This window comes from Podarcis pityusensis, assembly GCF_964106645.2.
Source record: "Podarcis pityusensis genome assembly, chromosome: 11".
NCBI classification, from domain to species: domain Eukaryota; kingdom Metazoa; phylum Chordata; class Lepidosauria; order Squamata; family Lacertidae; genus Podarcis; species Podarcis pityusensis.
This window is the reverse complement of record NC_138036.1, coordinates 38575411-38598900: the sequence shown is the minus strand read 5'-3', so window position 1 is coordinate 38598900 and position 23490 is coordinate 38575411. Positions and strand designations below refer to the sequence as shown.

At 42.4% G+C, this 23490-nt stretch overlaps 1 protein-coding gene across 1 annotated transcript in view; it reads left to right on the top strand.

Moving 5' to 3' along the window:
- ST8SIA4 (ST8 alpha-N-acetyl-neuraminide alpha-2,8-sialyltransferase 4) overlaps positions 1-23490 on the top strand; it is an 82187-nt gene that overhangs the window by 14695 nt on the left and 44002 nt on the right. The window contains exons 3-4 of the mRNA XM_080973029.1: positions 10537-10794; positions 21300-21593. Of these exons, the coding sequence (XP_080829155.1) occupies positions 10537-10794; positions 21300-21593 (552 nt within the window). The remainder of the gene's footprint in view (positions 1-10536; positions 10795-21299; positions 21594-23490) is intronic.

Genomic DNA, 23490 nt, shown 5'->3' with positions numbered 1-23490 from the left:
TAGCTCCAAACATACCCATTTCTTAATGGCGCTTCGTCTCTTGATTTATTTGTCTTCGCCCGCCGCTCCAATCCCAGAGATCCATTAATCAGCAGTCTTATCTCCCGACCTTTGCTTGACTTATGTGCTTTAACATCTTCCAATTATATATTTCCAATTATATTTTCGTGTTAAAGCAAGCCAGCACGCGCAAATTGGAGACGGCGTCCGGGAAGAGCCGACCGCACCGAGGGCTTAGCCAAGTGACCGGCGCACCCCCTTCTCTCGAATCTGGGGGTGCATTGTGGCCACCGCTGGCAAGGCAGTCCCCCCCATATCCTTGGGGGGGGGGAAGACTGCATACTTCCCATAGCAGCCTCTTAATTACCTCATGTGGGTCGGAGAGATGTTATTGTCGGCCATCTTCCAATGCGCCACCTGGTGGCCCCCCAGGCGCCCTGACCATTAGGTCCAGTCATGACCGACTCTGGGGTTGCGGCGCTCATCTCGCTTTATTGGCCAGGGAAGCTGACGTACAGCTTCCGGGTCATGTGTCCAGCATGACTAAGCCGCTTCTGGCAAACCAGAGCAGCGCACGGAAATGCCGTTTACCTTCCTGCCGGAGCAGTACATATTTATCTACTTGCAGGTTGGCAGGAGCAGGGACCGAGCAATGGGAACTCACCCCATTGCGGGGATTCAAACCGCCAACCTTCAGATTGGCAAGTCCTAGGCTCTGTTGTTTAACTCACAGTGCCACCCACGTCCCTGGGTGATCAACCCAGGTTGTGATCAACATGGTAGATGAGCCAAAATCAACTCCCAGCTTTTCATTATGGTTTGTTGGGAGGAAAACATGCCCCTGAGTTTGAAAGTAATGATAAGCCATGCATTGTGCTTTGTTTCCTCAGTGTGATGTTGGGGAGGAGCAAGAGTCCAAATTCACTACCATTAAGTATGCTTTACTGTGATGTGTGAACTGCACAGCTCTGCAGCACTGTGTGATGGCTTGGTGTATGTGCAGACGGTCTCTCGGTTGAGACTATGACCTGATGCACTTTCCCCTAATGGGTGCTATTACAATGGGTGCTGATTTCCATTGATTGGGGTTATAGGATTAAGCCACTATGAGTCTCTGTCATGTGTTGGGCTAGAGTGAAGTTTTGCCTTCCATTTATAGAAGGCTTTTCATCCAGTGGAGGGATGTTACTGGCTGGGAATGGGTGACTTTTGTTGATCTTTATCCCCCGTCCCCATTAAAGGTTTCATGGAGATGAGGGAATCAGAAGCATTAGCTATCACTGGGACTAAAGTCTTCATACAACCCATATGTATATTGTAAGCAGTTCTGTGCAGTGACATCATTCAGACAAAAAATAAAATAAATAAAAATTAAAGCATTAAGACCAGATAACTGCCCAGGCTGCAAAGGTTGGGTTCAAGTAAAAAAACAAAACAAGAAAACAATTCACAGATTTATTATTTGGGACCTATTCTGTTCAGAGGAAGTGATTTCAATTGTTAGAAAAATGATCAATGTAGTGAAGGCTTTGTTTACAAAGGTGCCTCATAGGATAAATAAAATAATGTGGAGTTAGTTATAATAGTGGCCATTTGTCTTTTGGTAATCAATAACTCCTAGGAGAATCTAAACATAAATCTTCCATTTTCAATCCTCACAATAAATTAACTGCAACTCCAAAATACGGGAGCTTTCCTAAATGCATCCTCCGTAAAGCAGTTGTTGGGCCGTTTGTCTTCTTGGCATTGTTATAGGGGTACGTACTAAACTTCTGATCTGCATAGCATACGCCTTTAAAAAAGGAAATAATATGTTAAAACAAAAAGCCGATCAAGTTAAATGGTGCATTTTTCATTTAATGAAAAGCATTACCTTAAATTGTTAAAAGTCACAAATTTCTTTCATTTGGATGCTGAAGATAGGACAGTTGGAATGCCTTAATTATTTTCTTAATGTAGCCTCTTCATATAAACAGTCAAACTGAAATTGTAAGATCAAGAGCAACAACAAAAAGTCGCTTTCTGCACAACTTCCTTTTTCATTATAGTATGCAGGAGCTGTATCTCTCTGTGTTTCAGAACATAATGTTATCCCCCATTCATGTTTGCATAGCAATGTGCAATTAGAAACAAAGGTAATTTAGGCTGCAATCTTGTGCACACTTTTTCTTGAACTTAATGGGGCTTGCTTCTGAGTAGTTACACATCGTATTGCATTGCTAAGATCTCTGCAGTTTTGAGAAACTAACGTTTAATGGAGTACTTAGCTGTTTTACCCAAGACTGGCTGCACACAAGCCGGTTAATCTGCAGCATTTCAGTAGAGAATGAAGGTCTTGTGTATGCATGTTTGTTGCATCTGAAGTTGAACAACAGCATGGGTGTTCTTGTTGAAATACTTTTAGAGGCTTTAGAACCAGCTTGGAGCTTTCCCCCCAGGCAGAAACTTAGTGAGTTTCTTTTGACTTCTGGCTACAGAAGCTACTTTTAAGAAAACCAGATAGAGGCAAGACAGACAACTTCTAAAATATCTGCATACCGTTCATTTGGAAACTTTGTCAGCCCAGTTGAGATTTCTTTAGGCGGTAGGCGAAAACATTCCTCTTCAACCAGACCTTTGGCTGATTAATATTCTACAGCCTTTTAAACGTGTCTGTAGGAAGGGTTGGTTATTGTTTTGCTGTTTTGCTTTACTTATTTTCATGTTTTTATCCTGTATTTTACTCTGTGAATAGTCCCCAGTAGACCCGCTGCATGTTGTTCCCTTTTACAGTGCAGGCATCTGCAGAGAGGGGGCTTTTGCATGTCTCTGCATAGCTGAATCCATAAAGGCTTCCATGTGATCTGGGACACACGTGAGTGAGTGCAGATGCACGTGCAATTCCTCCTTCCCCCACAGTTGTTTGCATTGCATTTGCAAATGCCAGGGGAAGGCACTACAGTCGTACCTTGGAAGTCGAAAGGAATCCATTCCGGAAGTCCGCTCAACTTCCAAAACATTCGGAAACCAAAGAGCAGCTTCTGATTGGCTGCAGGAAGCTCCTGCAGCCAATCAGAAGCCGCGGAAGCCCCATCAGACGTTCGGCTTCCAAAAATAGTTTACAAACCGTAACAGTCACTTCAGGGTTTGGGAACCAAAACGTTCAAGAACTAAGCTGTTTGAAAACCAAGGTACAAATGTACTTAGCAGTGTGGGGATACTCAGCACCTTCTGGTCATACCAGTATAACTTCTATATGGGTGTCAAGGCCCAAATGCTAACCAGACAAGGGAATTAAACTTTACATCCCATGAGAGGTCTGGGTTGCAAGTCAATCAGGGTGTAAGGCTGGCTGCACTGTGGGTCTGGCTGATTAGCTGCAGCGACTTACACATTTCAAATGCATGACCTTGGAACTCTTTAAAGCATCCCCATAAGACAGGACAGCATGCTTATCACCATCACCATCTTGCAGACGGTAGGCTGAAGGAACTGTGCCTTGCCCAAAACCACAAGCAAGCTTGAATCTGAGGTGAACTGTGGGGATTTCCTAGCTCGTATCCACCATGCTGCAGCAGCTCTCAAGATTAAAAGATCAAAAAGTCATTGCCTTCTGTGAGCCTTTTGAGAAGCTGTGCTGTGTGCTTCAGCTTGCAAAGCAAAAAGGCCTGTGCTCTGTTCATAACTTGATCTAGAGATAAGGTTTTCTCTGAAACTTATCTTTGATGCTGCGCAGGTGTTCTGCTATATCAATAGGCCTCATTTCCTCCTTCGAAAAGCCACAGATGTAAGGCTTCTGTGTAACTATGAATCAGGGGGGTGTTCAACAGTGTTTCAGTGTCAGAAGAAGCACGGGAGCTCCCTTAGAGTTGGGGAGAAGCCACAGATCGGTGTTAAAACTTGTGTGTTGTGATCCTGGGTTCAGTCCTAGGCATCTCCAGATAGGGTTGTGAGATTGGTGGTCTTTACTTAGTTTAAAGCAGCTTCCTATGATCTTCTTCTCTAAGAAAATATGGGTTATTTTGTTAGATGAGATCAATGGTCCATCTTACTGATAGGACTGATATCTGATTTTCAACACCGTGATACATCACCAGCTAAGCATCGGGATATACCAATACATATATCACAATGTCTAAAATAAGGATGGAGCTATGTAGAGGCATTAGGGACATGGGTAGCGCTGTGGGTTAAATCACAGAGCCTAGGACTTGCCGATCAGAAGGTTCGGCGGTTTGAATCCCCGCGACGGAGTGAGCTCCCATTGCTTGGTCCCTGCTTCTGCCAACCTAGCAGTTCGAAAGCACGAAGTGCAAGTAGATAAATAGGTACCGCTCCGGCGGGAAGGTAAACGGCGTTTCCGTGTGCTGCTCTGGTTCACCAGAAGCGGCTTAGTCATGCTGGCCACATCACCCGGAAGCTGTACGCTGGCTCCCTTGGCCAATAAAGCGAGATGAGCGCTGCAACGCCAGAGTCGTCCACGACTGGACCTAATGGTCAGGGGTCCCTTTACTTTTACCTTTATGTAGAGGCATTGGTGATTTTTGCCAGTGCCTGCTCTTGTGATTTGCTGCCCCTTGCATGAAGCAGGGGAGAATTCACCCGGCAGAGTTAACAGGAGCTGCAGAAATTGAAAGAAGCATTGACTGGCTTCGTGGTTTTTTGCATCGCATGCACACACACACCATGATTCACGATATATTGCCAGATCAAAAATTATGAAACCAATGTCACGATATGGACTTCAAACCGCTTTGGGACAGTGTATCAATATATCGCCCAGCCCTGCCAACTGACAAGGCAGACTGTTGGCCCATCATTCCCACAAGGATTGCTTAGGGCAATACTGTGCTTGGCCTGACTCTGTTTAGAGCAACTCAGTTTAGTATGCCTGACCCTTTATAGCATGGACTCCTACTCTCATGCGCTCTGACTGGGGCTGATAGCAGTTGGAGTTGAACAGTATCTGGAGAGCCATAGGTTCCCAAGCCTTGCTTTATAAGGAAGTTTATAAGTCAGGAGTTGGCAATCCTACACAGTTCTCTTGCTATCTCATGTATTGTCCTATTTCAGGTCTCTAGTGCATTTAGATCAGTTCATTTCCTTCTTAATGTGTTTTCTCCAATATTTGATGGTCTTGGCATATTAGGCATGAGCAGCTTTTAAACCCATCTGTGTACAAGATTAAAAATATGATTAAAAAAATAGTCTTTAGGTTTCAGAAAAGCAAAAATCAGGGAAAGGGAACCTTTGCCTTGACTTATCATTTATCTGATGCTCTAGGCACTTTGCATCTTAATATATCCCATTCTGCTTCATTACTATGTTGTCACACAAGCTCAGTTGTCAGATATTCTCTTCTCCAGCACGGCTTCAAATCTACACCAATATCCTAAGGAATGTGTTTTTCCTTTTCTATTTTACTGAAATGTAAGTTCCAAAAATCATGGCTCAGTTCCCTTAGGCTTAAAAAGTAAGTGTAGCATCCTCATTGTTGTAAAACCAAGTATCAGAAATCTCTTTGTGACTTGAAGCTTTGACTATGGCTTGTATGATATTACGATGCCATTTCCCTCTTTCCCAGAATGAACAAACACACTTAGGAAGTTTGTAGAGCCACTGGAATAGTTAGGAGAGTTGTTAGGAGACACCAATTGCCCTGACAGATCTATAGTTCCCAGAGTGGTTTAACAGTCAACCCCTCTTCCCAGGGAACTGTGGAAAGTGTAACTTTCTGAGGAGAATGGGGGTCTCCTAACAACTCTCAGCACTCTTAACAAGCAACAGCTCCTACAATTCTTGGGGGGGATCTGTTTAAAGTGGCATCACGGTGTGAATGTGGCCTGACTCTTCATGACAGCAAAGGAACTGTTACTATGGGAGGTGAACACTGCTGTCATGTTTCTAAAGACATCATTCACCAACCTATCTGCCTCTCTCAGCTTCTCCTATTCAGCTACCCTGACTTCAAGGGAACAAACTTGTTTTCTGAGAACCAGGCGCTCTTTATTAGGGTTGCCATACATCTGGGTTCCCCCAGACATGTCCTGGTTTTGGGGGGGCAGCATGCCCACCTGGGCAGATTTTTATTTTTTAAATGAAATGTCAGGGCTCTTTGGGAGTGGGGGCAGACACATGCCACTGAAGGGTGGGAGAGGGCAGGCACTCTTCAGAGTCAGCCACTCTCCACTGCCTTTCTGCACTGCGGCTGTGCCCCAGAAGCAGAAGCGCTGCAGCGGGATCTGGAGCTCCACCACCACCACCACCACTCCTTTCCATTTTTTTTTAAAATATGATATTTATTACTTTTTCAAAATTTCCAATACAGCACTACAAACACAGAGAAAAAGAAAAAAGAAAGAAAAAAACAATACAAATAACAAATCAAGCAAAAACAAACAAAAACAATTTAAAAACACCTCAAACATTTTCAATATCTTATATTTCATTCACTTATTTCCAGCGACTTCCTCACACCTCCCTTTTTGTATTCTACTTCTATTATTTGTTTCAGCAATTCCTTTCCATCTTACTCTGTTTTCTGTTCTATAATTATCTTAACACATTCTTGCCATACTTTTCCTTTAATTTTCTATTAATCTATTTATACTTAATTCCTTATGACATTTCTACTAAAGCCATGTAATTTCATTCCAACATTTTTCTAACAATCCTTAATTTTACAATATTTCTATAAATAGTCTTTAAACTTTTTCCAATCTTCTTCCACCGACTCTTCACCCTGGTCTCGGATCTTGCCAGTCATTTCCGCTAATTCCCTATAGTCCATCAACTTCGTCTGCCATTATCCAACACTTCGGTGTTTTCAAGAAGCAACCATTCTCTCAACCAGCAAAAGGCAGATGGTTCACAACAAAGATTAAAGGTCTGGCAGAGCAGGTCCACCTCCTTCTTTAGCATCCATCAATATCTTAAGCTTAACTCGAGGCTTCCTGCCCTGCCAAACAACTCTAGGAGCATCCCTCTGCCACCTCCTGAGACCCTCCACCACTCCTTTCCAGTGCCCACTCCTGGCTGTGCTGTTTGCCAGACCCTATGTGCGCGAGGCTACAGCTTGCTGGTGCCGGGGGGTGACTCTGGGCCGCTGAGTGGCTCCGCTGTGGAGCTGCCTCTTCCTTTCAGGCCTCCTAGTGATCACTGGCAAGGACATGTCCAGGATCTGGCCCAGGGAGGAAGGCTCATTGCTTTGCGGCTTCTCTGGTCCTGCCTGAGCCTTCCCCAGCAGCAGTGGCCCCCCCAATCGCTGCTCAAGTGTGGAAGGGGACGCAGCTGCAGGAGCTCTACGGTCTCTCGGGTCCTACTCAATGCGGTTTTCCCTTTTCTTGCGAGGAATCCTATTTGGAATAAGGGAATTTTCCTTTAAAAATGGGAAACGTTGGCAGCTATTGTTAGGGGTGCCACTGCTGCTGCTGGGGAAGGCCCGGGCAGGACTGCAGAGGCCACAGTGCTGACATAGCTGCCGCAGCCACCATTGCAACTGCCGATGCAGCTGCTGGCCATGACCCCTCTGACATGGCTTGAGCAGCCTTTGGGGGCCGCCGGTGGGCCTACTCCTGGATACAACTTGCTGACGGCCATTTGGAGGGAGGCCTAAGGCCTGAAAGGGAGAGGCGGAGCCTGCTCAGTGAGGCACCAGCAAGCAGAAGCCTCTGCGCGAATGGTAAGTCTGTCAATATGGCAACCCTAAGAGAGGGGAAAGGAAGGAGGGGGAGAGCAGGTGGGTGAGGAAGGGGTTAGCAGTAGGGAAGGGGGTGAGCGACAGAGATGCAGGATGGTGGGGGGTGTCCCAGTGATGTGAAATACCCACATATTCTGTCCAGCTGGCAGACAGGCTACATATAGTTAGTTCTGCAGTACATTGGAAGCCACCGCCTTTCAATGTCTACCTAACTGTTTATTGGCCTCATTTATTTGGAAAGTTGAGTTATGAAAAACTCAATGTTACTTTCAGTGTCGTTCTGTGGGAAATGCTATGTCATATCATAGAAATGCTTCCATTTCAATAACCCTTTTGAAAGTAAAATTTATTAGTAGTAATTGATAATCTTTAGTCTCTTGTCATGAATTCATGGGTCCCATTCTTTTTCCTGAATGAGTGGTTTTTCACCCCCTTCATGGAATAAGCACCTCTTTTTCAAAAGGATGATTTAGAGTGCGGAATTTTCTGTTAGGTCTGTAGGCCAATCTGGAGTTATGGGGACAACTTTAAAGGTAGAGGATAAGCCACTGGTTAGCTGTGAAGCTGTCTTCTAAGTAGGATGTTAATTACTAAGGTGCCAAGGGAGAAGAAAGGAATAACTGTGCTAAGACATAGATGTTCCTTAAGTATCTCTACGTGATGGGACATTTATCAGGTGGGCAGGATGTGTATTGTGTTTGAAGAGATAATGTGTGTGAGAGACAGTCTCCTGGGGCACACTGTCTGTTTCCTAAAAAGTGACTCACAAGCCTGTTCTCACAGAAATCTCAGGCTGGTCTTTAATTTATAGATGTCTGGAATATCAAAAGGTATTCAAAAAGACATTTCTCTTTCAGAGACCTTAGTTGCTCTGAGCAGTGGCATACTGTGGGTTGCCACTTTCCGGGGCCGCACACAAATGGGGGAGGGAGGGAAACGGATGGAGCACACCTGCGCATTGATCTGCCTAATGGTGTCTGCGTCACCCAGGAGATCTCAGCTGCAGAGATGCGAAGAGCTATTCCATTGTCTGGAGAGGTCACTTCCTGGTTCACATGGAGAAACCGTTTCTCAACGGAGCCCAGCAATGGAAGCACACAGCTGTTTTACTGAGGCATCACTGGGTGTGCCTGACAATTTTGCACCGGGGGTAATCTTCCCTGTGCCCCTCCCAATGCTGCACCACTGCTGTGGATAGCTTGTGTGTATTGTAGCAGAAGAAATTGTGCAATTAGCTCAGGGCAGAAGGGAAGAATCTTTCTCATCTTCCCAGAGCGGCTGAATATTTAATACAATGGCTGTGCCATCTCGTGTCTTCAACCCCAAATCCACAGAAATGTCACGGGTCACCTCAGTGGTACTCAAGGACCTCTGGTGGTCCAGGGCCCACAGTTTGGGAACTCCTGGTTTAGGCCTCAGTGCTAATGTGCAGGATTAGCTTAAATGCGACCAGCATGTATCCATGCCTTGTGTTCATAAACAGTGCACTAATCTGCACCTCTGGAACTAATGTGCATATTGAAATTTTGTTATCCCTGGGATTTTCTGTTTCTCGGAATGTTGCAATATAGTCCTCTGGTGTTTAAATGTATCATAATATGCATTCACAGAAACATTTTGAGAGAAAAATGCATGAACATTTTCATATGTACTCTGAGAGGACTTTTTAAAAATTGCAGATTGAATAGGAAATGGGTAGAAATGTGGAAGTGGCCAGACCAGAATTAAATTCACCTATCTCTTTCTTCACACAATTACTTAATAAGATGAGAATTTCATACGAGCCTATAATTTAGAATATTATAACCCTGCTAAAATCAATGACCATGTTGCTGCTGACTTCTATGAGTTTTTTTATTGTGCCTTATTGATTAGAAACCATAAACATGCTGGTTTTGAGCCTGGGCTCCACGAGTTACATTTATTTTCTCAACAATATTATTGAACTTGATTCTTGCTCTAGAACTGTTGATTGCTGCTTTGATTTTAAAAATAATAATCAATATTCTTGTATTTAAAAAATCAGTAAAGGTGGATCAATGGAAACTGAGCTTTGACATTTTAAAATCAAGTGGTGGCTTTTAAATCATATGTTTACAAATGCAGTCTCATCACGGTTTAATGAAACCCACAAAGTAACAGTTTTCATGCTTTGTTTTGTTTTTGAGATGTTTCAGCTGTTACTGGAAAAAGGAAAGTGATGTTGCACATTGAAGGCTAACTTTGAGGAGGCCAGAATTAGTGTGATCAGATGGATGAAGTGTATTTGTGAAAGGGTGGTTGAGGTTGGAATGCCAAATCATGGCTTGGTTTTATTTCTTATGAATGAACAATCAAGGATTCTCATTGCTGCCCTTACCTCCTGATTTCCCTATGGTGATTCCTTCCTGGTTTTAGCAAAACATTTCATTTCTTTCAAATTGGAAATCTTCAATTGTGGCACTCGCCTTGGATATCAGTACCAAGCCATGGTTTGATGTTGCATGTAAACCTTTCTAAAAGTCCATGCAAGATTACGCTGCAATTTTGCTCCAAGCAACAGGCTACTCTTTTGGAATACAGTAGTACCTTGGTTTTCGAATATAATCCATTCCGGAAGACTGTTTGACTTCCAAAACGTTCGAAAACCAAGGCACAATGGGTGGTCTGCAATTTCAGTGGAGAAAATTGGGGGGGGGGAGGGAGGAACTCAGCGGAAGCTGTCCAACTTCCAAAAAGCGTTCAAAAATGGAACCGATTAGTTCCGGGTTTTCGGCGTTCAAAACTGAAACATTTGGCTTCCGAGATGCTCGGAAACTGAGGTACCACTGTATATCTTGCAGAGGTATCATAAATTTGCATTCTTGTTTTCAATACAGGAAGAACATTCTTCGTTTCTTGGATGCAGAAAGAGATGTCTCAGTAGTCAAAAGCAGCTTCAAGCCAGGAGATGTAATCCATTACGTGCTAGACAGACGCCGCACACTAAATATTTCTCAGGATTTACACAGTCTTCTTCCAGAAGTTTCACCAATGAAGAACCGCCGATTTAAGTCATGTGCTGTTGTAGGAAATTCTGGTATTCTCCTTGATAGTGGCTGTGGAAAAGAGATTGACAACCACGAGTTTGTTATAAGGTGAGCATTCATCTCTCACTTGACAGGTTGTCTTTTACTTCAGCAGTAATGAACACAAATGTTTTAACTTGGAACAATGATTTGGAATTGCTAAATGATAACTTTCACTGTGTGGTGCCCAGAGTTAAATATATTTCACAATAAAAAGAATAGGTCCGTCTTTTATATTGCAAATGAGAATTTGCACTGTTGGAGACCGCAGTGAGATTTGTAATATTGTTTTGTAGGTTCTGGTTTTGCTCTTTATGCAGGCAAAAATCACTATTCCAATAGCAAGCTGGCTCTGCAAAATGAAAATGTTTTCATTTTCTCCTTCCTGCCAATAGTCATAGCAGAAAATCACCACCTTTACTTATTATATATGCACTGTATGGGGTACAATTTATGTGAAATGCATTGAGGATTAGCCAGATAGCTCCCATTAAGGGAATTGGAAGTCACACATCTAAACCCTTGTGTGCCACACCGAAAATATATTCTGACTGCATCTGCAAATGTATTCATATATTTTAGTTTAAATAATTAGTTTGTCCAAAACAAAGTGTTCTACTTTGTCAAAGGTCAGCGAGAAATTGAAAGGAGTTGTGGGCACTGTTTAATAAACTGTCACGTACGAATGTAAAACAATTTTTAGTTGAAAATACGAGGCATTGGGTGCCATCCAGAACCATTAAAAATCAATCTGAGTCTTGCTGTTGGCTTGAGTGGAATATGGTTTATGCCCACTATGCTTTTAGCAAGTCACAGTTTTCCATGCCTAATAGAACGGACATGATCCTGCCACTTCCGTTTGTCTGAATAGCATTTTCTCAGCTCTTGTATCAAAATCAGTGGGCCTAAGTCTGCAGTCCTAAGCAAGTTCAGTATTATGAAGGCTCGAGTTCAGTGGGACTTACTTCTGAGTATGTATACCTAAGTCATAGCTGTCAACGTTTTCCCTTTTTTTTAAGGGAAATTCCCTTATTCCGAATAGGATTCCTCACAAGAAAAGGGAAAAGTTGACGGCTATGACCTAAGTACTTACTGTGTAAGTAAGTAAACACTATTGAAATCAGTGTGAATTGTTGCTGTGCCTCATTTTTGTGAGGTTTGGTTTTTGATGTGAATGTTGTTGTGTCAGACTATAGAATGAAGATGTCTGTGAAAAATTCAAAACTTGCTCTTTGCACATTTATGGCACCTATTTACTGCTATTGTTGCCCTAATATACTGCTGCTTCATCACCCTGTGCATTCTGCCCCAGTTAGTCATCTACATGTGACTTGGCTGGGGCAAGGGGAGAACAGCCAGATTGCCTTGGTCATGGTGACCCATGCCCTCATATTGGATGTCCTGTCCCCTCTGCCCCCCAGAACAGTACCCGTGCTTTCACAAAAGTCTGTATGTTTCATGGGAAGTAAACATTTTCTTGAAATATGCCCCATGCTATTTTAGCTTGGCGTTACTGAAATCATGCATAGGATTTCGCTGTGGAAAGTGCTGATGGATTGAACCTCTGCCCCCTCTCATCACTGATAAGTACATCCAGGACTAAGTGCAGTGAGAGATGGAATGATATCTCAAAATATTACTGCACCTTTCTTTTCTTAATTGCGGAATGCTGTCCTCGATCAAGGGACTTTAAAAAGATCAAGAATGCACACCCAGAACCCTACAAGACACTCCCTAGTCTACATGCTAAACGTGATGTTTTCTCAATCATTTGTTAAGATGGGATGATACCTATTAAGAGTTTTAGACCTTAAAGCATGTAAGATAAAAAGAAGTTAAAAGGTGCTTGCTTTTTCTATGTATACAGTGAAAGAAACAGTAAGTGAAACAAACATTAAATAACTCCAAGACATGCGCTGTTCATCCATCGACTCCATCTAAGGTCTTTCACAAGCATATACAGTAGATTTTTTGAGCTTATATTAGAATAGCACAGGGGTCAGCAAACTTCTTCAGCAGGGGCTGGTCCACTGGGAGAAAGGTTGTTTTCTGCTGCTCCAGAGAAGCGGACATGGAGCAATGGGTCCAAACTACAAGAAAGAAGATTCCACCTAAACATTAGGAAGAACTTCCTGACAGTAAGAGCTGTTCGACAGTGGAATTTGCTGCCAAGGAGTGTGGTGGAGTCTCCTTCTTTGGAGGTCTTTAAGCAGAGGCTTGACAACCATATGTCAGGAGTGCTCTGATGGTGTTTCCTGCTTGGCAGGGGGTTGGACTCGATGGCCCTTGTGGTCTCTTCCAACTCTACGATTCTATGATTCTATGATTCACTGTCCCTCAGATCTTATGGGGGCCGGACTTTTTTTTTGGGGGGGGGGGAATGAATGAATTTGTATGCCCCACAAATAACCCAGAGATGCATTTTAAATAAAAGGACACATTCTACTCATGTAAAAACTCACTGATTCCCGGATCATCCGCAGGCCAGATTTAGAAGGCGATTGGGCCAGATCCAGCCCCTGGGCCTTAGTCTGCCTATCCATGGAATAGCATATTTGAGGCCTGGGTCTTTTATTAGTGCCACCACCTGTTCTCCTAACTTAGGTTCTCATATTGCTCTATTTGGACACGGAATGCCCTGTGATTTACTCTTCTTTCATCTGTGACCAATGCAGACCCATTCCTTCTAGCCAGAATCTGGGAATGCTCTTCTTATTTGCATGTGTTCAGAAAGGGGACAGACTCACAGGAGTGATTGCTTGTCTGAAAAGTATAATACAGGCAGCTGTCTTGGGATTCAATTTTGAAAATAATATCACATTCAATACACTGGATACAAGTCTCTCAATGTGTTAGTCAAGTTAACTGCTATAGTTGGCATGTTGGAATCCAGGGATGTATAAACTTTTAATATCTGCAGAGTAATTCCAATTTATCCAGCAGTGAATCTGCTAAAGCAAGATGAATGCATAGTATAGGATATTCAAGGATGCCGTGTGCGAAGTATTTGAAATCAGCAATGTATGCATTCATTATATTCTATTAAATGAATCTGGATTTCTATTTTTAAAGGGGCTAGACTTGATAGATCTTGCTCTTCTGTAAGATAGCACAAAAATACTGCTGTACTGTTCCTAGGGCAATTCTCTGGAAGCAGTCTGTAATACAAAAGATAAGAAAATTTATTGCTAAGTCTCTGTGCATCTGTAAATGGCATGGTTCTACTTCATGCTTTCGCTGCATGCTCTCTTGCAAGAGATTCAGTCAAGAACTAACTATATAGTTAAGCTGAAATACCTACCATTAAATTGATCAGATAGGTCACAACTGACTTTATTGATGAATTATATGAATAAAATGATAGGAATGTTGCACTCCCCCACCAGAAACGGCAATCAAACATTTGTTCAGTTGATTAGAGCATCCTTGCTAGTGTGAGCACAAATCAGCTACTGACTTTCTGTTGCTCTTCTGGCTCCAATGTAAGAATTGAATCAGGCATATGTGAAAAGCCGTAAGGGAGGACAAATAAACCTGTATGTATGTAGACAGGAATGTAACATAAGACTGTGAAATAACACAGAGATGAAGTCAAAAGATGGAACTTCTGTAGATTCCGTTTAGATATACTTTCTTTTTCCCTCTCTTTCTCCACTCCATCAAATTTCCTGCCCACTATTATGCAGGCAGAGTTTAATAAACCTGATTCCTTAAGTGGCCTGTGTACCTCAGAAGAAGCCATATTTTTCATTCTCTAGAGTGATGAGTGGTCAATGTTTTTAATTTTTTTTATAGAGTGGCATTGTTGTGCTAGCTAATGATGCCATTGCTTTCTACATGGTGGGAGAAACTTGCTAGTATTATTTGAGAGAGTCTTAGTGTCTGCCACATGGCCAAGTATAATGTCTAGATGGGCTTAAGCTTTCTTGACTCAGGAGGAAGGCCCATAAAATAGCCATGCTTAGCCAAGATTCAGGAAGTAACAGATCCCTTCTGAATAAAGGAAATTGGTCTTCAGCATATTTGGTTGCAACCAACACTGGTGCTCTGCCTGCGCAACAGATTTTCACTCGTACAGTGGGACTTCCCTTTCCTCTTGATTGCAGACACCACCACACCTCAAACCCTCAATATCTGTTAGGGAGAAGATTAAGGGGGATGCAAGGAGAGGAGGAGAAGGAGGGAAGTTCTGTTGTGTGCTCACGCAGTGTTGAATATAGCCCATTATGTCCGTGTCTAAATATCACTCAAGAACAAGCATGCATGCAAAAAGATGGTAACTTGTTGGTTATGTAATTCCAAGCAAGTAGTTTATCCCTGCTTCACAAAATACTATTGAACTAGTAAAAGGTAAAGGTACCCCTGACCGTTAGGTCCTGTCGTGGACGACTCTAGGGTTGCGGCGCTCATCTCGCTCTATAGGACGAGGGAGCTGGCGTTTGTCCTCAGACAGCTTCCAGGTCATGTGGCCAGCATGACTAAGCCGCTTCTGGTGAAGCAGAGCAGCACACGGAAACGCCGTTTACCTTCCCGCTGGAGCGGTACCTATTTATCTACTTGTACTTTGATGTGCTTTTGAACTGCTAGGTGGGTAGGAGCTGGGACCGAGCAACGGGAGCTCACCCTGTCGCGGGGATTCGAACCGCCAACCTTCCGATTGGCAAGCCCTAGACTCAGTGGTTTAGACCACAGCACCACCCGTGTCCCACCACTATTGAACTAGGTCATATTTAATAAGTATGCTTACATTTTTATTATCACTAAACATACCTAGAATTCAATATAACACCAAGGAGACAAAGCGACAATCCCCTGTACTGATTGTAAGCGGCTGGTCAGAAATGTCATAGCAGCTGCTGCCCATGGTTCTGAAGTTTCATGGCTCTTCAATGGAGGAGAATGTACTATTGGAGGAGAATGGGGTGGCATGGCAGGCAGAATTTGGCCCGCAGGCCTTAAGTTCCCCTCTGCTGTACTAAATCATGCACTATTCTGATTCCCAGTACCTCTGCAATTTCCACAATACCTGTTGCAGATTATACCCCAACATCTTACATTTATATTTTGTGGATGTACGGTATATTTTCCATGCAGCATATCTTTAGCTCTCCAGCTGGTAGTCTCATGGACATATAAGTATTATCTGTATAATCTTGACATAGCAAAGCAGATAGAAAGATAATGTGTATGTAGATTTGAAGAACTGGATTGTAGATTTAAAAAACAACAACCCAGGAATAAAGTGTCTAGGCCACATCTGCTTGTTAAAGCAAACACTCCAGTCTCTCCTACAGAAAGCATTAGAGTAATTTCAGAAGGTAGATGTATAGATCAAGGATGACAATCATTATTTTATGCCGTGTTATTTTTGCTACCTGTTATTCACATGGAAAAACTAGCCTTTGAAGCTGTCACATGAAAGGCCATGCAGGTCCCCAAAGACCCTTTTATATCCAAAACTGAAAAAGTCACTGTAAAAAAAAAAAAAAAGAATGAGTGAACGTGTTGTTGGCCCTCCAAAAGAGATGAGATTTTGCAGATCAACAATGAGAGACTAAAATGAGTGACAACTATTTTAAAAATGTTCATTTTTGTTAAAAAAAGAAAACAGTGGTTCAGCCTGTTCTTCATATAGTCTGAAAATTTATTGCTTTACCAGGCAGGTTTTTAATCTTGCCTAAAGACCAGATGGCAGGACTGGAGAGGCTTTCACTCTCAAGAGACTTGGGTGAAACACGGGTGAAACTGGCTACCTTATATTCTCTTTCCCCCTGAAATTTAAATATATCCCTTTTGCTTATTTTTTTCATGCCCTTACAAACTACTGGCTTCAACAGATGAAACAATCTGAGAACTATGTTTAGCATCCTTCATGCAACTAAGAACTGAGAATGTGAGTTCTTTCCCCCACTTTGTTCTTTCTTCCTCAAACTAATCAATTGCAGCATGCTGAAACAACTGCCACTGTTTTTAGCAAAGCAACACACTGTCCATAAATAGGTACTGTAAAAAGATAAAATTCACTTTCCTAAATTTGTTTCTGCACAGAATGAGTGGCCTCATGCCTGTAGATTTACATACTGCACGCTTGCGAAAGTGGGGACTGTCAAGTGACATTAATGAAACCTCAAAATATAAATGCAAAATAAAATTTTGATGGATTTTAGTAGCTTTCTATATTGCAGAAGAACGTACTGCAGTTGGCTCATGGTATCAGGGCCTCAGAGTCACACAGACTGGCTATTGAGTGTCAATAGGAAAGAAATATATTTCCTCTTTTTCAAAATCCAGAATAACAAGAAGATATATACCAGGCTTCCTCAGTGTTGGCCCTCCAGATGTTTTTGGCCTACAACTCCCATGAACCCTACTAGCAGGACCAGTGGTCAGGGATGATGGGAATTGTAGTCTCAAAACATCTGCAGGGCCAAGGTTGAGGAAGCCTGATATATATATTAGGCAAACAGCTTGCACTTACAGTCCTAGTAAGGTTAGCTCAGAGATGTAGAACCTGTGGCCCTCCAGATGTTGTTGGAGCCCATCAGCCTCATACAGCATAGTTTAATAGTCAGCAGTCATGGGAGTTGTAGTCCAACAATGAATGGAGAGTCCTGGGTTCCTTATCTGTAGGGTAGCTGAATAGGGTGTTCCGATTCATATCTTTTTTGCAGCCATTTCTTGATCTCTCATGATAACTGTTGTTTTTTTATGGCCTGCTTAAAAACTTAAGAGATAACTAATTTTATGATTTGCTGCATGCATGAACTGTTAAATAAAATGTTCGTTTGTATCCTAAGTGTCAGTGCCTGCACACTTGAAACTTTGAAGTTTAAGTTCTGTATTGGTCTGGCCCATAAGTATTCGTTGGTAAGGCTAAGACCAGTAAAATAGCAAATGGGTTTAGAGTCTGTTTTTAGTTAATCTCATCACTTTTAACACAGCAATATGTGCATATGTACCACAGGCTTTGTATGGAAGAACAAAACCCGGGAGGGTATGCTGGAAAAGTGTAACTCATGAAATAGCTGGACACGGAAAACCTTGAAAAGAGCTCTCTGCTTCTGAAGAATGGTATAGAGGCAAATTTGTGCAATGATATATATATAAAGAAAAGCAGGGAAAGTGCTGGGAGGTAGAGAGTGGTTCTATGAGCTGTGGCTTAAGGCCCGTATTTTTCGCTCTACAAGACACACCAGACCATAAGACGCACCTAGTTTTTGGAGGAGGAAAAGAAGGAAAAAAATATTCTGAATCTCAGAAGCCAGAACAACAAGAGGGATTGCTGCACAGCGAAAGCAGCGATCCCTCTTGCTGTTCTGGCTTCTGGGATAGCTGCGCAGCCTGCATTCGCTCCATAAGACACACACACATTTCCCCTTACTTTTTAGGAGGGAAAAAGTGAGTCTTACAGAGCATAAATACAGTATGTTACATTGGCCAGTCAGATGCTTCCAAAAAGCGCATCCCTGTATAATGTTCTTTGATACAGATCTATGCACAAGTTACAACATTGAACAAGTACTCATACTTTTTTTAGGGGAGAGGGCTCTGTCATAATGGGAAATTCTTCTTCTCTGACTGTGGGTAACTTATAAATACCCACTTACCTGATACCTACAAAGTAACCCGTGTGTTTTGCCTAACATTGGAGACAGGTCAAGAGAATGGTATATAAGTATACAGAGATGGGGAATCAGCCATTGTGTATTTCTCCCCCACCCCCTAAAGGCTGTGGTGCAACCTGGAATCTCCATAGCACCCACAATCTATGTAGTTTGAATGTCTGCCACCTTCTTCATATTCCACCTTAACACTCTTTCAAGATGACTTCACATCATCCAGCTTTTCTTCTCCATCCCTTTGCTTTGCTTATTTCGCCTGACGAGGAGTTCTTGCAGAAGTGCACTTAAAATATGTATATGCCTCCAACCCTCCAATATCTAAAATGTACTGAATTTTTCTGCTCTGGAGAGAAGCGGCAACATAGAACCCTTATCCTTTTTCTGACTATGTTTGATAGTAGCTACAGGAACTCCCAATTTTTGTTTCTCTTTCATTTAGTTGCAATGCAATTTTTTTAAAAAAGCATCATTAATTTTCCCATTGTGAAACACTGATGTTAGCTAAAATAGTGAAATTTTTCTAAGGTTATTTTGCTGCCATTGTTTCCTGGTTGTTCACAGACTGCATTTTAAATCCTTCCATAAACATATTAATGGAAGGTTGTGCAACAAAGGTATCAGTAGCATTGCAGTCTTTCACAGGAAGTGATGAATCACTGATACTCTTGCTGTTCATATTTATAGTCATGCACCTGCTTCCTTGAGTCAATATGCAGTCTGAAGAATGGCACTTATTTCAGATATGTGCTCATGGTGGAATGGACCATGCTGCAAATGGCTGAAATATTTACAGAAGTGTTTTGTAAGATGAAGTGCTTTTTGAAATAGGAGAGGTGGCTAGATTATCACAACAACTGAGATTTCAAATAACAAAGCTGCCCAGATATTATTATGCGCAGACGAAAAGGAAAGCTTTTCTTCCTTCTACCTTCTGAGTAAAAGAGACATTAATTTAGATGGGGAAAGTAAAGATTAAGGTGTATCTGGAATTCTCTTATTTGCAGTAGGTGGTTGGGTGTGGTGATCTAATGCTTCTAGTATTCTTCAGCTTATACTTGGCATTTAGGTAACTGCGGCCTGGTAGTCATTTAAGACTTGTGGACATGTATTTTTTATTATAATTACTAAAAACCTATGTGGAGATTTGCGGGTTGTACTTTAGTTGTACTAAAGTAACCATGGTGGGTCCAGGATGCCAGGGGGATTGCCTCCTCTTGTACCAACCTACCTACTTCCCTAATATGAGATGGAGAGGCCCTTATCTGTGTCCCATCTAGGATGAAAGCGTGGTTGGTGGTGGCATGGGATAGAGCCCTTTTAGTGGCTCCCACCATCATTGTGGAACTGTCAGGATTCAGCCCTTACCAGCCCATAAACCTGAGGTCTCCTCAGAAGAGGAGCAGAGGATACGGTGAACCAGGTAGGAACTTCAGAGCTGCATCAAGCATGGATGGACTAGTTGGATGCAAGGCTACTTGAGAAACCGAGGAAGCACCTGCTCAGATCAGGGCTGGCTGAGAGCTGGGAAGGGGCAGAGCTTCCAGATCCTGTAGAAGCTCCCAGTCTGAGATGATTCATTGTGGAGGCAATAGTTCTTATTCAAACTCCATCCTGCCTGACCTGGGGAATATGGACAGGGCACTTTGCCTTGAGAAGACTAGATGTACCCCAGTTACCTATGGCTTTTTAAAATGGCAATTATTTTTCTAAACCTGAATCCAATCCTTAGCAGGAGATTTGCAGGACAGACAGCCAAATCATATGGAGAGGCTATTGTCCCTACTTCCTATAGGAAGCAATAAGGTCAGTCCCTCAGTAGCCTTTTGCTATTGATGTCAGCCTGTGACCCCTGTTCCTATGTAGTGATGCCTAGAGTTATACTAGGTGACCAGTATAATAAGTTTGCTATGCCCTCATGCCTGCCTTTGCTTACAAATGGCAACACATTTGGGATTTTAAAATAGAAAGCTGCCACTTATACAATGGCATTTGAGGTTTTATGGAATATTTGACAGCATTTTACAATGTTCAGATAATAAGCAGTCAGTTTATGTCAACTAAGTAGCATGGCAACCATTTTATAAAAATATACATGTTTTTACAGATAAATATGTGAGCAGGGCTGCCTTACAGTTTGAAATACCAGCCGTAGAATGATTAATTTGATGGTTCTTGTGACAGCATTCTTATCAGTGCATCCTGATGGCAACTGTCGAAAGGGTGTAAGTGAGTGAGTGAGTGAGTGAGTGTGTGTTAGGGATGAATCCTTCTATTCCAATCTGTGTCAGATCTGCCTGTGCTCATCCATAAACCCATTCTGTCCATTTCTGAATTAATATATGGAATCTGCGGGGGAATGTGGGTTTTAAACACATTTTGACACTTTTTGAAGCCAAGATCTGTGTTACAAAACTTGGAGAAGTGCAAAACCCCTAGGATAATTGTGTGATGATTTACACATTAGTCTGGGAGGTGTTGATCAGGTTAGTCCACATTGGAATTCAGAGAAATCAAATTCCTCTAGAACCCTTTGTGGTACTTATAGAGTAAATGAACACTGTGTTAATTTCAAGAGCACTGGTTAGTTCCTTACAGCCTAACTATAAAACATTCTTCAGAAGTTCGTTGCATTCATCAAAATGGTGCTTATCTTCTAGGGAACATACTTTAAATCAGTGGCCCATTCATTCAGCAGGTACGCTGTTCTTCGTCTTGCTTAAGTGCATCATAAAGTAAGAGGTCCTTGTTGATTTCAGTGGGATTTAAGATGCTTCTGGATTTCACCCAATATTTTTTAGATGGTTAGATGCCACACAGTGCTTTGTGAAAGCATGTGGGACGCCACAGCCTTGCACGTTCATTTTCAGCCTTTATTTCACGCACACCTTTTTATCTGAGTTAATGTTTCATATTTATTTTTTTATTTTTTTCCATTAATCTCTTCCTCTTCAGGTGCAATCTAGCTCCCGTGGTGGAGTATGCTGCCGATGTGGGGACTAAATCAGATTTTATTACCATGAACCCATCAGTTGTACAAAGAGCATTTGGAGGCTTTCGGAATGAGAGTGACAGAGAGAAATTTGTGCATAGGCTATCCATGCTGAATGACAGTGTCCTTTGGATCCCTGCTTTCATGGTCAAAGGCGGAGAGAAGCATGTGGAGTGGGTTAATGCATTAATCCTTAAGAATAAATTGAAAGTGCGAACTGCCTATCCATCACTGAGACTTATTCATGCTGTCAGAGGGTAAGTGTCTGGAAAAGACTGGCCTGTCCTTGGCACAATAGAACTCATAACTAAAATTTTCACTAGAGTGAAAGAATAGCACTGGAAAGGTTTATGATAATTCTGTTCTTACCACAATGGAGTATGCTTTCGATAAAGTCATGCTTGTTTGCCTGAAAACGTTTCCCACTCATTTAGTCCAGGCAGAGGCAAACATTGGCAATGATTTGATTTGGTGACCTCCCTTTCCTCTTTTTATGGGACAGAGCCACTTTATGAGGAATTATTTGAAACCTTCTAATTTATAACAGAACCAGCTAATCCCAATATTAAACACTCTTATTTGAAAGTTGTGTTTCTGTCCTCCAGCTGTATGTGTTAAATTTCTTTTTCTGAAACAGGCCTTTAGTAGCTATAATTCTTCTGTACAATCAAGAAAATGGATAAGCTTAACAGGCCAGACATGGAATACCTCTTCGTGATTTGTTTTTCTCTCAATCCTTCTTGTACCTCTTTTTAAATCCTCCCCAAAAGTTTCTGTGTCAATTTAGAAAATATAGACAAAGTTGCTATTCTAATTTCAGCTTACCTAATTGTGTAAAAATCATGTCTAGCTCCTATTGCCCTAGTTCCTCTGTTTATGCATTAAGAATTGCATTAGTCACTTTGTCACAAAAGTCGAATTCTTGTCTGTTGTGATGTATTAAGTCTTCCTTAGAGACACTTCTTTCTAGGATTTATTTCTTCATTGTGCTGCATTGCTGTGCTGTGTGTTTTCCTGTTTCGCTTTTTCCTCTTTTCTTTTTTAAAAAATGGTATCATAGCATATTTGTGGCTAGAATTAGCAGGTTTTTCAGTCCATTAAGCATTGCTTGCTTATTAAATGGGAGATACCCTGTGGATTGAAGATGCTTTATGAAATGATAGGATTTTCATACTGAACTTGCTGTCAGTATATGTGCCCTATGCAAATTTAACTGTCAAGTATGTAGTGGGTTGGATGCAGAGAAATGCATGCATAAGAAACTGGAAGAAGCAAACTTTAATACTCCTCCTCCCTGGCAGAAAACCTCCCCCATGAGCTGTGGCACAGGGGTCTGAGAGAGCAGAGAATATCTGAAAACAGAGGTTGCCCTCAGCCATTTTTTTTCATAACCCCTCTTTTTCCTCTCAGCCCACTGCTTTATCCCATCCAGCAATGTCCCCTGATCCCCTGGGAAGCCTTCTCCAAGAGCCTCTGGTGGAGAAGGTCCTATTAAGCACACATTTCTCTGGATCCAACAGAATATTCTCTTCGCTGATAGAACGTTTGAATATTAATCTAATCCAGGCGGTGACCATATTGTGCGGGGGGTTCCATTTCCAGTCCCTGTGCATGTCGGGTGTGTTCATAAGCCTGCCCCATTCCACCCCCATTCTGCCCTCTTCCATGTCCAAAATAACTCACGTGTTGGCGATCGCATGTCAATTGGTTGCACCTGAAATGTTCACCGCTTGTATAAAAAGGTAAAGGGACCCCTGACCATTAGGTCCAGTTGTGACCGACTCTGGAGTTGCGGCGCTCATCTCGCTTTATTGGCCGAGGGAGCCAGCGTACAGCTTCCGGGTCATGTGGCCAGCATGACTAAGCCGCTTCTGGCGAACCAGAGCAGCGCACCGAAATGCCGTTTACCTTCCCGCTGGAGGTATCTATTTGCACTATTTATCTATTTGCACTTCGAGTTTTTGAACTGCTAGGTGGGCAGGCGCAGGGACCAAGCAACGGGAGTTCACCCCGTCACGGGGAATCGAACCGCCGACCTTCTGATCGGCAAGTCCTAGGCTCTGTGGTTTAACCCACAGCGCCACCTGCATCCCATCACCGTTTGTATAGATCAGCTTTTAAATCTCATTCAAAACATTGTATCAATTTGGAGAT